Genomic DNA, 14,559 nt, shown 5'->3' with positions numbered 1-14,559 from the left:
AATGTAGATAGAGTTCGAGCACGCTAAGTCTTTTATGCGTTCTAATCAAGTCCGAGTCCTGCACATTGACACTTCCGAATGGGTGCAAACTTACTGTAGAGACTCTAGTACTATTGTAAACACTTTTGATTAGTATTATACATGAGGTTTTTTGTTTTAGCTGGAAAATGTGGACAAACGGGAGAAAAGTATGTTTGAGAACATCAACATCGACTGGAATTTGTCGCATGACGATGGCTCCACTGACTTCTCTGATGACGATACCGTCATCGATGAAAGGGTAAGATTAGAGCTTATTCAACTAATGCAATGCAAATACCATGTTACTAGAATGATAGGGAAAACTTGAGGTACTAAAGAAGTTAGACAGGGTGATTTTATTATGTCTGACCATAGGGGTGAATATGCGGATCATACTGAATAACATTACTATAGAGCCAACCCATAAATCGCATAAAACATTATTAACATATGATGATCTCTAGACCAGTTGCGCCAATCACAGTTAACAGATTGATCAACGTCACGCAGCAGAGTTCTATAAAACTTCCCATACAACAAAATTTAGCGAACGCTGTAACGATGGCAGACGGTTTGGTGCAACCGACCCTGTACAGAAATTTATGTAAAATATTTTTCTCCAATATGCTCGGAAATGTTCACCTTACTATAGCAAAAATAGTAAGGGAAGTTCTTCGTTAGTGTCAAACTCTAATTAAAAAACATCAAACTATCGCTGTCCTGTTCTAGCGGACGGGAAGTAAAAAAACACTACAGTAATAACTTATTACTGTAGTGTTTTTTACTTTTTAATAATAAAAAACGCAAACGGCCAATTATTATTGCCGCGAGCCGTTTCTACACGACCCGATCAGCTATCATTTCACGTGTATGATCGTGCGAATACTGCTTAATAAAATCAAAGATTATTTTTATATATTTTTAAAAATCTCATCCGTGTTCATAAAGCTTATATAGTTTGTCAAAGGACTTTCTCATTTCAAACATAGACAAAGAGAATCATACTATCTTTGTCTTACACTAGTACTAGCACCCAAAAGAAAAGGATGGGTATAGTTTTCCTGGTTCTTACTGACTGAAAAGTTGGTTTGACCAACTATATTGCACAATTATATTGAATGAACGAATACTGAATGGCAGAATAAGTTTGTGACTTTAACTTTTAAAAATTAATTAAAGAGGGAAATTGTTTTGACATTTTGGATGTGAAGGTTTGATTTGAGTGATGCTTGATGGTTAAATAATAATTATTTTAGCTTATTTCCTCGCATGTTTGGAGAAAAGCACTATATATGCCTCGGCAGGAATAACAATTCGTGGATTCGTCTTCTTTGTCGGACTCCGCTTCGCGTCGTCCGACAAAATCGAAACTCATCCACGCATTGCATTTTCCCGGCCTCTGCAATAATGTACTATAAATTTCAGCAAAACGGCAGCGTGACTCCCGAAAAGAAATGCCCGCGCTCGCGGCCGCCCTCATACGCCGGCGCGGGCGAGCGCGAGCGGTCGGGCGGCGACTCCCCCGTGCTGCGCTCGCGCTCCTCCACCTGCGACTCGCTGCACCACCCGCCCACCCCCACCCCCGGCACGCTGCCTAGGAAACCTAACGTCTGTGAGTCTACAGCTTTTATCTTATAATTTGTTTAAATATCTTGCGAGCAAGAAGCGTAAAATTGACAGGAAATGCCCGCGCTCGCGACTGTCCATATGCCGGAGCGGGCGAACACGAACGTTCGAGTGGTGACTTTTCCGTACTGCTGAACACCTGCGATTAACTAAGCAATATACAATCTCCATCAATGGTAAGAGCAGCTTTTACTAGTGTCAAAGGAACTTAAACTTTCTGTGCATGCCATTCATCGCGAGAAGTCGTGGGCGCTGGTAATTTTTTGTGGGATTTTAGTCAGATGCTCACTGATTTATCGCCATGATGACGTATGTTTGCTGTGATCCGGTGATCGCATTTGATTCCCATTCGTCGTATTGTGTATGTGTACCATCATATATAACATGACACACACACTCTCTTACATGTACAGTCGACGTCAAAGAGAAATTTACAGCCAAAGTAACAAAAAAATGTTTACACGACCTAAATGCTATGACAATAAAGTCGTGTAAATAATTTTTTGTAACGTTAGTCGTAAAGATCTCTTTGACGTCGACTGTACCTTCTATATACCCTAGCATAAGTATCACATATCAGAATAAACCTATATTGCAGAGATAGTGTTAGTCTTCACGTCGCACGCCACATGGCGACCCTGCCAATCTGATAGTGAGTTTTTGGTATGTCGCAGACAACATCGGCAGCCTGAAGAAGCGCGCGGCGCCGCTGCCGCCCGCCGCGGCGCTGCAGCACCCGCCGCCGCACCCCGCCCTCCGCTCCACGCCCTCCCCGTCGGCGGACAGCACGCGCTCCTTACACTGTGAGCAAACACAGATTCCGCTTTATAATCATCATCACAGGCCTTTCCGTCTATTGCAGACGATTTATGCATTGCTGTTTAGACAACGGGTTTGGTGACTGTGGAGGCCGATACGCGAGCGGCATGACCTCCCACATTTTTGAAAGCTCATGCCACATTACTTTCTACGACACCTTCTGCTATCTAAAGCATTAAACCAGGCTTGGTCGCCTTCTCCCCTCCACAACACGCTTGCGCCGGCCATCACGGTCACGGTATAATAGTACATTGTGTATTAAGGGTTGTAAACAAGAAGTTAGAAACGAGTGTTAATTGAAGCCCGAAGCCAAAGGCGATGTCTTATTAACACGAGTTCGTAATTCCAGTACCGCCCGTTGCACACACAATGTTTTTCATCACACTTGTCAGGAAAAAAAGGGAAATAAATAAGTAAATATTCTGCCTAATTCCGGACGCACATTACAGCCCTAGGTCGAAATATAGGATTTACAGACGACGATGCTATGAGCAAGTGTGATGAAAATAATGTTTATTTACAGTATGATAGTCACATGGCAGCCACGTCAGCTTGTGATACTTTCTCGAATAAAAGCATAATAATGACCCATTTTTTAGATCGAGTTAATTTTAGTTTTTTTTTTACTTAAAATAGATGTAGTCCAGCTGTAATTTACAAAAAATATGGTCTGAAAAGTCTATTTACGTGATAAATTTTGCATGATAACGTCATAAGAAAACATTACCATTACATTGCGTAACTTTACCATGGAGATCCGTCCTCAACGTTACCATGGAGATCTGTCCACAATGTGAAACTTTATCGTGCATGTTGTCGGTGTTCATCGATTTATAAGACGTTATCACGTCAATAGTGCTAATAGTTAATGCAGACAAGCGCAGACCAAATTCACATTCAAGCGCATGCTGCGCAAGCATTTCCTTGACAAACTTTCTTCTTCGTCAACTTAATGATTCAAACAAGGTATATAAATATGTATAGTATTTATGTAAGTCTATTTGTATTAAGTATATGTGTAAGTTTATATTCATATAGAGTCTTGTTTACAAATTCATTTACTTTAAAGACACTGCACCTACTTAATCTTTCTGGTTTGACCCATTGGTTGACTGGTAGAGAATGCCTTAAGGCATTAAGTCCGCCATTTAATTTTGTACCTTCATGTATTGTGCAATAAAGATTAAAGTAAATAAATATAGTACATTATTGTCGAGGCTCGGAAGTAGCTACTTGCAGGCTGAGGATTCGTTTTAAACGGACGACCTTGGGAGTCCGTTTAATTGAATCCGAAGCCAGCAAGTAGCCTTCCAGCCGAGTCATATATAGTGCTTTTCTCAAAAATGGTGCAAGAAATATAAATATCATAGAAATATTTTACAAAAGCAACGTTCTTACATATATGTTTTGACAGAAAAAAGCCCTTGCCGCCTTTTTATTTTTTTAATAAAAAAATAGAAGTGTATTTTTCTGCCAAATATACGCCAACCTATTTGAGACATCTAAATAGTCGCGGTACTAATCATCTGTTTGGCTGTTTAATGGGCCTGTGCCTTCATTTGATAAGGGCATTTCAACTTTTAAAAAGTTTGGAACTCGATAAATAATGGAATTTGTATGCAACATTGCATTCCCAAAATCGAGACTGCAATGTTTTTAACTTTTTAATTTTTGACTGACCATAAACTACGCGCTTCGCGACCTATTTTTTAGATGGCAAAGTCGACTTTGCCGTCCATTTTTGAGAAAAATAGTTTCTGGTTGTTTGGCAGTGTCGCACGGCGCCACGAAGCCGCGTCCGGCGCAGCCGCCGCCGACGCCGCCGCCGGGCTCGCTGCTCAACGGCGCGCACCGCGACGAGCCCACGCCGCCGCCGAGGAAGGTACATGTCACATTTGATTCATACTTCACCCTCTTCAATAGACCGACCGCTTAAAGGCCTGTGCACACCGGCTGCGTGTGCGTGACTTGCACGTGCGCGTGCGGCGTTGTAGTATACAGATCCTTATGAGAGATGGCACACCGCTTGCGTGACGTGTGCGTGTGCGGTTCCAAACGTTTTAGCGCAGGCACACACGCACGTCATGCACACGCAAGCCGGTATGGCTCGGCCTTAAATTAGTCCTCGCCTGCGGTACGGGGGCGAGGACTCATTTAAGCGGTTGGTCTATAGAAGGTCCATTCAGAAAACCTACCGTGAAACTGTTCGTCTCTCGCTTTAATACGGAAAATAATAAGGAGGCAGATAACGAAATTTAGATTTTTGCGGTAAACAGGCCAGTGGAACTGATAAACGCGTGTCTTTTTGAAAGCCACGCTGATTGATATTGTGGATATGTAAATACTATATGCAGGGCACGAGTGATTACCGAATGGCGCGCAAGCGAAGCGTTCGCCAGATCTAGACTCATCCAGTGTCCATATGTATTTAAGCCGTCATTTCCTTTTCTTATCTTGTATTTTTATACATAATATTAATTGGATCGAATGAAATGTGGGTCTACTTGACTCTACACTTTTTTTAGGAAACAATAGATATTTGCTGACGGACTTTTGCAAAATGGATTAAACCGCGAACATCACATTACGAATCTAATGTTGGAGTGTTACATTCTAAATCTACATCAATAATATGGTATAGATAGATAGACATATTCCACCTATTCCTTATGAAAAAGGCTTATTAAATATCAGATAGACCTTAATATGTTCTTGTACAAACTTTGTAAATAATAACTGAATGTATCATGTAACACTTAAATTAATGGCTAAGAGTTCACATGAATCCTTCAGTGGACTGATCATAAGCAACTAACATGGAGTACAGATTATGTTTGTTTTTGCTTCAGAAAAAAAATAGATTGCACCTGGATAAGGCGAAAGCGAAACTGAGAAGGGTAACGAAAGAGAGCTTTAGTGTTACTCGCTTACCCCTGTTTGATTTCCCCAGACTTTTGTTTTTTATGTGATACCACAGGGCAATAGTTTGTGCGTTTGGACCGCTGCGCTTATTTTAATATTGACAATCACTTGATAGATCTTCTTTATAAAGCAAGCGAAGAATTTAGTACATTGACCTACCAATTCCTATCTCTATCGCACACGCGTAATCATATTGCTGTCCCGTTCATAATGTCGACGAATGCCACTGTGCGAGCAGGACAGTAATATAAGGATTCGCGTGCGATTGAGATAGGAAATGACGGTTCAATGTACGAAATTTTTCGTGCTTATTTTAGATTAGAAAGAGGTTTATAGTACCATCTTATGAATAAACTGGTTATCCTTTTAAAAATTGCTTAGGCTTCAGTGATTGTCAATATTAAGCAGGTAAAACCTTCAAACGTCGCAAATTTACTTTCGGAGAGAAACAAAATTATATTCGGTTTTGGACAAAATATCGTTATTGGCAAAAAACTCTCTTGGCAAGATTAGTATGTTTAGCAACACCATAAGTTATGTTTTATCTATGAAATAGTTAGCATTGCGTAGCTTATGGTTATAATTCTACCATTTTGCATGATATACTTGCTTACAGCTTAACCGTAACGATTCTAAGTTGTGATTTCAATTCTTAATATTTATTTTGCATTACCTCTCGCGCGATATCTCTTAGAAGTAGAAAAATAGATTATTAGTTACAAACAAACAAACAAATTAACGCTACATTGACTTTAAATATAAGTTACGGTTTAGTGGTGACATATTCGAAATAAATAACGATTGATTTTAGTGTTCGTGCCGTGTTTATAACAAACTTTTTGTGTGAATAATTAACAAAGTCACAAAAACACTACTAAAACACACAGCCTAGCATGATTTTATAATATCAGTAGGTAATTATACAAAATATAATAATCGAAGCATTTTGGTTACTTTAAAGATCATTTGATGTTCATAAATCATAAACATTGTAATTATGAATGTAGGCTTTTTGGCTTATTTAATTAAAAACACTTTCGTATCTACAAGAAAAAACACGCCGAATCACACATTTCTCTCTTTGTTAACACAGAAATTTATAATGGCACGATAATATTAAATATAATACTTTATTTCTCTTTATTCCAAAGAACATTTTAACTGTCGAATAAAAAGTTATATAAACACATTATTAATACATATTATTATTTTTACACAGTCCCAATTTTATAATCTACATATTTATGCAATGTCCTCTCGATTAAACCCGTCTTTCAATTAAATCTAAAACGATTTGAGCAATCTCCCATCATTCCAGGAATGTTCTAGTCAAGATTCATCACTGGAGTTGTGCGACATATCAGACGGATTAGACGACAGTCGACTCGGCGCGTTGTCGTGCGACAGCTCAAGATCGCGCGAGCGCGGCCGACGGAGCGACAGCCGGTCATTGGACGTTTCCGATACCTCTAGCGTGCATTCGAGGTCACCATCTGCTTCTATTACCATGGTATGTGCTGCTCTAGGGAGTAGACGTTCGAGCTGGGCCTTATATCAGACGGATTAGACGACAGCCGGCTCGGCGCGTTGTCGTGCGACAGCTCTAGATCGCGCGAGCGCGGCCGACGGAGCGACAGCCGGTCATTGGACGTTTCCGATACCTCTAGCGTGCATTCGAGGTCGCCATCTGCTTCTATTACCATGGTATGTGCTACTCTAGGGAGTACTCGTTCGAGCTGGGTCTTAGGGCCCCCCCACATCTGGCGTCTTTCGAGCGTCGGCGTCTGTCGGCGTCGGTTCAGCGCTATGGAAAATGACGTCGCTGCGCAGTTGCGTCGACACTGCGTCGACGTTGCGTCGACGTCGGCCATAGAATTGTAGACGCCGACGCTCGAAAGACGCCAGATGTGGGGGGCCCTCATATCAGACGGATTAGACGACAGCCGGCTCGGCGCGTTGTCGTGCGATAGTTCAAGATCGCGCGAGCGCGGCCGACGGAGCGACAGCCGGTCATTGGACGTTTCTGATACTTCTAGCGCACATTCGAGGTCACCATCTGCTTCTATTACCATGGTACGTGCTACTCTAGGGAGTAATCGTCCATGCTAGGCCTGTATCAGACGGATTAGATGACAGTCGGCTCGGCGCGTTGTCGTGCGACAGCACAAGGTCGCGTGAGCGCGGAGCACCGAAGTGACACGCGGTCTTGGATTTGTCGGATACCTCATACCTCTAGCGTTCATTTCAGGTCGCCATCTGCTATTCTTACCACGGTGTTGGCTAGGTACTAGTACACTAATCGCTTTAGCCTTCAGATCGATTCCTAACGAGGTAATCATTTCAGTAATTAAAAAGTTGAATATCGATTTTGGACGCAATCAATTGCCATTGACGACCGGTCTGGTCTAGTGGGTAGTGACGCTGCCTGCGAAGCCGATGGTCCTGGGTTCGAATCCCAGTAAGGGCATTTATTTGTGTGATGAACACTAATATTTGTTCCTGAGTCATGGGTGTTTTCTATGTATATAAGTATGTATTTATCTATATAAGTATGTATATCGTCGCCTAGCACCCATAGTACAAGCTTTGCTTAGTTTGGCGCTAGGTTGATCCGTGTAAGATGTCCCCAATATTTATTAATTTATTTTTTTATATCGTCGGGTGACAAGCAAAAGTCACTAAGTACTATCAATAAATTAAAGTAACAATGCACTTTATTACACTTGTAACACGGTTTATTGTCCAATAATTTCAATGGTGTTAGTTAGTGACTTATGCTTGTCAGCCGACGATAGTGAAGATTGACGACGACGAGTGTTAGTGAAGATTGTCTGAATCAGTTAGAATCTGATATTTCTGTTTCGCCAGATGGGTGTGGGCATGCGCCGCTGCCGCGCGCTGTACGACTGCTCGGCCGACAACGAGGACGAGCTCTCGTTCCGCGAGGGCGAGGTCATCGTGGTGATCAACGAGCGCACCGAGGACGACAACTGGATGGAGGGCCAGGTCGAGGGCACCGCCCGCCGCGGCATGTTCCCCGTCTCCTTCGTGCACATGCTGCCCGACTAGGCGGGAGGGAGACCGATCTAGGTTTCATAGTCGCTACCAGCTGTAGCTGTTCCTTTTAACACGCCCAGTGCAATCTAAAATGCTTAGCTCGATTTGAAAGCTCATTCGAATGTGTACAGTGGCATTCAAAAGTGCATCGATAATTGTCTACCGTAATGCCTTAATATTACGGTTGAAACATCTCCATGCACTTTTGAACGCCAGTGTACCTCATAAGGAGGATAATGTATATAGTCGAGTTTTCAAACGATAGATGATATTGTCAGTTGAGATGTCTATTTCTTTCTATATGTACACCGAGCGTAATCGTACTTTATTTATAGGATTTTTTGTGCAATGATGTGCTTGAAAATTAAAATGAAACTAAAACAATTTCAAGTAACGTGCATAACTTATTCGTATTATGTAAATAATTTTATTTAAATATTCAACAACCAAAGAATATTTCACGATTTTCACGCTACGAAATGCAATACACATTTTTCAGCTTAAATAGCATTGGCCGTGTTAAATGTGGATATATTATTATTGTGTTCCTTAAAATTTTTAATAAGAATAGCACTGAGAAAGGTCGATGCAATATCGTAAACTTGTCGTGTCATACAAAATTGGTTGTATTGATGTTGTGTTCAATAAAGTGGGTAAATTACACTATACGATAAACCCGGGCCCGGTGTAAGGGCCATTCCACACTAGCGTCTTTTGAGCGTCAGCGTTATAGAAAATTGCGTCGCTGCTTGGTTACGCCAAAGTTGCGTCGAGCATCAGCCATAAAGGGACCCAAAGGCCTAGCCAAGCAGGCTTTCAAGTCCGGTTCATAAGATACTGCCATCGTACAGTCGACATCAAAAATATGTATACACTTTTGCACCTTACTCCTCTGTAATAAGGCGAAAAGTGTAAACATGTCTTTGACGTCCACTGTACATCGTGTAGGCTAATAATCTTGTAATTTTGAAATCGTACGTGACTGTGTACATTTTTAAAGTGTTCAGGAGTGAATTAAAATGTATTGATAAATATTGTCTGAACGTAATTTTCTTGTAATTCAGGCGTTTTGACTTGTCTGTATGTGTGTTACACGCTCTGTAAGACTGTAAGCGTATGCTTTTTTCTTCCGCGCAGGCATGCCCTATCTTTGCTATTTCGTATTGAGACTTTAGCATATTTAACACATTCAACACCAAGAACCCGACTGTCGGGTACACTGTTCGTAGCGACTACGCGCTACATACGGCGAAACCGTGGCTACGCGCTACGAGCGTAACCCGTAGCACTTAGTGGTAATGAATGTGTTAAAGTCAATCATGTCATCGATTATATCTTTACATTTAAGACGATGAAGTCGTTAAAAATATTAAACCCCATTTTCGGCCCCATCGGGATGGAAATAAAAAAATCCTTCCTCGGTGAAGCTCTATAGCGTTTGAAAATATGTATATGTCGCAGTAAGATAGATATAGCCGTTATATAGTTATAACCCTAGGGATATAATTATATGACGTAACATAGTTATACGAAAGTGATTCATTACTATCTTACTAGGTATATAACTATAATACGGCTTTAGTTTAGTGATATAGTTATATTACTGGATTAAGTTTAGTGAAATAATTGTAAGTAGGAGTGCAGTGGTGCGGCGGAGGTATAGTTATATCCCTAGGGATATAGTTATATGCCGTATAGTACGTAACTACGTATTATAATCATATTCCTAGTAAGATAGTAATTGTAGGTATTAGGAGTGCGGCAGTGTGGCGGAGGTTTAGTTATATCCCTAGGGATATAGTTATATGCCGTATTATAATCATATTCCTAGTAAGATAACTATTATATATATTTTCATGCTGCTATTTTTAAGGGCTTATGAGGCATTGCGATCGATTCACGAAAGCTGGCGCGAGATTTGACAGAATTTCAATGAAAATAGCTGTCACTCAGTAGAAATCTCGCGCCAGCTTTCGTGAATCGACCTGTACTTTTACGTAATATTGCTAAAAAGTATTATACGGCATATAACTATATCCCTAGGGATATAACTATACCTCCGCCGCACCGCTGCACTCCAACCTACAATTATTTCACTAAACTTAATCCAGTAATATAACTATATCACTAAACTTAATCCAGTAATATAACTATATCACTAAACTAAAGCCGTATTATAGTTATATACCTAGTAAGATAGTAATGAATCGCTTTCGTATAACTATGTTACGTCATATAATTATATCCCTAGGGTTATAACTATATAACGGCTATATCTATCTTACTGCGACATATATATTTCAAATTTGAAGTTCCTAATTTCAAGGGATTAGGCTGTGAGTTGTCTGTTAATATCTAGGTAACGGGTGATAAGGTTTTACTTATTTACCGGGGGCCATAATTTGTCTAAGTACAGTCAGCAGCAGAAGTTGCTAAGCAGGCGAGGTGTTCAAAATTACCTTGACACAGTTTTATGTTAACAATAAAGTCGCGTCAAGATCATTTTGAACACCTCGCCCGCATAGCAACTTCTGCTGCTGACTACCTACGAAATATAAAAGTTTAGGGCTAGCCGTTGAGATTATCTCACTTAAAGTATGGTCTGCAAAGTTGGCCTAAAGCTGTTCATTTCCAACTATGAGCTTATTTTAAGTCTAGCATGTCTTCATACTCTGATCGTATTTGATATACACACTGTTAAAATAGTTTCGAAGATAAGGACTGTATCGTTTATTATAAATACAGATAAAACCTGGTCTAACTGTTGACGTGTGTATTATTTTGTATTACTATGTTCTTAAGGTATAATCTGGGGGTATTTTTAAGACATATCTGATATAAGAATGTTTTACATTTATTTTATTTTAGGGACTTTATGATGATTTTAATACCTTCTAGCAAATGTAATTCGGACAAGCCTATCGAGCTTAATTTGAGACTATTTCACCGATTCCTTAGTACGATTTAAAGAAACAAAAGGTTAATATGCTGCCAAAATATGCCATCTAAGTGTCCTTTTCATGATTGCTCAATTGAACATCCACAGAATAAATGTGGTGTATTTTATCTTTACATGAAAACGACTTTTTATGCAACATTTTGGATTCCCGTCAATTTCTGACGCCAGGGAAATGACGGAAACAGCTAAAAGAATCTACCGAAATCCAAAGCCTAACGGACATTCATGGCGTTGAACCATGGCTAGAACAGGTCGATAGAAACGCTCCATGATGGTTATATTGTATACCAAAGTCGGGGTTGTCGTAAGTAACATGCCATATTTTCAAAAAGGCCACCAAGCACAGATCCAAAACTTTTTTTCCAACTAAAAGAAATGATTAGACTATGCCCAGATGTTTCGCTTTACGAATCATATGTAATTGCTGTTTACATAGTACGATTTTTTTTGTGTAATACTTATCTTGTTCGCAAACCGTAAATTTTCTTGTAGTATTTGTCCGAAATCGTTGTAGTTACTCGGGAGGATTGGGTAAATATTGTCCAAACCATATGCTTTACGTGATCTCCCAGGACGAAATGTTACTTATTATTAAAGCACTAATTAAACTATATGTGTAATTTTTTAATAAAAACATAATACCAGAAAAAACGGCTAAGTAAAGTTGTATTTATAATAAACGATACAGTCCTTAATTCAACTGTTAAATCCTGTAGCGCACAATAACTTACAGTTACAAATGATTTTATAACTTATTACAACACAATAAGATATACAATTGCATGAGTTTTAAATGGTTGTTACTGGATACCAGCGCAGCAGTGTTATCAAGGCCAGTATATTACAGGGCTCAGATAAACTCGGCACACCAATTTATAATCAATGTGATATGTCACTCAATACCATTTATATAGTTATTGTTTTTATACGGGAATTTTAATACTCATACATTTGAACCATTCCAATTTTCATAATTGGACGTAGTTTAGCGTAAAAGATCCATCCTCTAAAATTTGTCATTTAAATAAACGACTTTTGCGTTTGACAGAAAGTTCAAATTTCACTAACAGATTTTTGTGGATTGGATCTTTTACCCTAAACTACGTCCAATTCATGAAATTAGTGCGTTAAGTTTTAATATTGCCTAAATTTAAATTGTCGCGAAGCCGTTACGTAGCTTTATATTGCTCTGATGACACCAAGGGCCTATTTCATATAAAGGTCATATTATACAATATTACAGTACAGCTGTGCTACATTACGACATCGGGTGTTATAATAAGCACAATACGTAACTACGTCGAAAATTTAAAGGGCCATATGTGCGATACGATGGGCGTTGTACGATACTCGTGTCGATTTAAGACACGTCGTGTTTTATCGGTAGTATTTTTCGCACTTGTATCGTAAATAACTATTAAGGGATAGTGTTAAAAACCGGGCAAGTGCGGGTCGGACTCGCGCACGAAGGGTTCCGTACCATAATGCAAAAAAAACGGAAAAAAATGCAAAAAAAAAGCCCATCCAAACCCATCCAAGTACTGACCACGCCCGACGTTGCTTAACTTTGGTCAAAAATCACGTTTGTTGTATGGGAGCCCAACTTAAATCTTTATTTTATAATGTTTTTAGTATTTTTTGTTATAGCGGCAACAGAAATACATCTGTGAAAATTTCAACTGCCTAGCTATCACGGTTCGTGAGATACAGCTTGGTGACAGACGGAAGGACGGACGGACAGACGGACGTACGGACGGACAGTGAAGTCTTAGTAATAGGGTCCCGTTTTACCCTTTGGGTACGGAACCCTAAAAATCATCTCTCTGCAGGATTATTTCTGGTAATGATTTTATATGAAACAGGTCCAAGTAGGTACTGTAAGTTTTGCCAGTAGCTAGTCCGTCCCTTCGCGGCTTTGTTCACTTCGGAAACATAAGTTTCGCGAGGGTTTTTGATAGATTTTTTTCAATTTTCCACTTTGGAATTGTAAAAATAATTGACTTGTGTAGCTTACATCTTTTGGCATACATTTTTCGACGTTTAAATAGCTTGTTCGAGATGTTATTGAATAAATAAACTTAGTAACTATTGAACCAATGTATGTTAAGAATTAGAAAAGCCTAGGATGTGAGACTTCAGCAGTTAAAAGGCAATAAATAAAAGCACCAGGAAAAATTCAAGTCAATGAAAATAGTTCTTTAGAATTAGTAATTAAATTTTACTATATATGTGTAGTGAGTAACTTAAGCTTCCTTTCTCGAAGTCAACTAAACACGATTACAATACGAAACTATAGTGTGTTCGATATAATTCAGATAGAGATTTGCCAAAAACTATGTGATGAGTAGTGGAAAATGATATCAGTTACAAACTTCGGACCAGTGACTGTTTGTTATCTAGTTTGTTCTTGTAGAATATTGAGGTGTCTTAGATTGTTGGTGCATGATGTCTACAGGGTTGTGTATGGTGAGAGAGATTTCAGTAGCTTTAATGCTTACAATTAATAATAATATAAACCCCGCAATTATGTACGTCGAAATTTTGCCGACTACTTGTTACATTACGAGCGCTTTCTCAGTTCATAAGTAAAATACTTGTAGATTTATAAAAATATGAATTTGTTTGCTATTTAATACGAATGTTATAATTACTGACTGCGCCAGTACGCAATACCCGTAACTGCATTAATTATAAAACGAATTTGAATTTAAACCTTAATGTCGGGCAATACAGTACACAATCGAACTAGTTTTCATGTGCAGTTACGGTTATGCGTAGCGGGGTAGGCGATTTCAAATAAATATTCGGAGTAGTTTTTTTTCAGGTTTTCCTGCGGCTTTGCAAATTATGATCAACAAGACCGTCGGCTGTAGCACGGTCGCATTTTTATCACATGCCACCAATGCCTGTCACTTTCTAACAAGTGGGTAAGTGCGAAAGTGACGGGCATAATGACAGGCGATAAAAATGGAACCATGAATATTCGAAGCAACGTAACTATATTTTTAATAGATTGTACTTTGATCTCTCTCAATATACATAACTAAACTTGTTGTAACTGTTAAATTTTAACGATTTCCACGTTTTCAAATAGATGATATAATTATCGAGATACAGATCTATTTCAATATTCTTAGCAATAGTTGTAGGCGCTA

At 39.3% G+C, this 14,559-nt stretch overlaps 1 protein-coding gene across 3 annotated transcripts in view; it reads left to right on the top strand.

Moving 5' to 3' along the window:
• The window catches only part of LOC134679974 (arfGAP with SH3 domain, ANK repeat and PH domain-containing protein), an 89,316-nt gene extending 80,744 nt beyond the window's left edge, over positions 1 to 8,572 (top strand). The window contains exons 11-17 of one of the 3 annotated variants that reach the window (XR_010100411.1): positions 161 to 280; positions 1,447 to 1,633; positions 2,322 to 2,450; positions 4,239 to 4,348; positions 5,316 to 5,363; positions 6,707 to 7,092; positions 8,257 to 8,572. Coding sequence is in view for 1 of the 3 variants with exons in the window: in XM_063538934.1 (XP_063395004.1) it covers positions 161 to 280; positions 1,447 to 1,633; positions 2,322 to 2,450; positions 4,239 to 4,348; positions 5,316 to 5,363; positions 6,707 to 6,898; positions 8,257 to 8,457 (987 nt within the window). In the remaining 2 variants the exon portion in view is untranslated. The remainder of the gene's footprint in view (positions 1 to 160; positions 281 to 1,446; positions 1,634 to 2,321; positions 2,451 to 4,238; positions 4,349 to 5,315; positions 5,364 to 6,706; positions 7,093 to 8,256) is intronic. The other 2 variants (XM_063538934.1, XR_010100412.1) reach the window with 2 other exon arrangements.
• Positions 8,573 to 14,559: the final 5,987 nt, after the last annotated feature.

The sequence above is a fragment of the Cydia fagiglandana genome, chromosome 3 (genome assembly GCF_963556715.1).
Source record: "Cydia fagiglandana chromosome 3, ilCydFagi1.1, whole genome shotgun sequence".
Classification (NCBI taxonomy): domain Eukaryota; kingdom Metazoa; phylum Arthropoda; class Insecta; order Lepidoptera; family Tortricidae; genus Cydia; species Cydia fagiglandana.
Note: the sequence above shows the minus strand (reverse complement) of the source record. Positions and strands in the feature narration are given on the sequence as shown.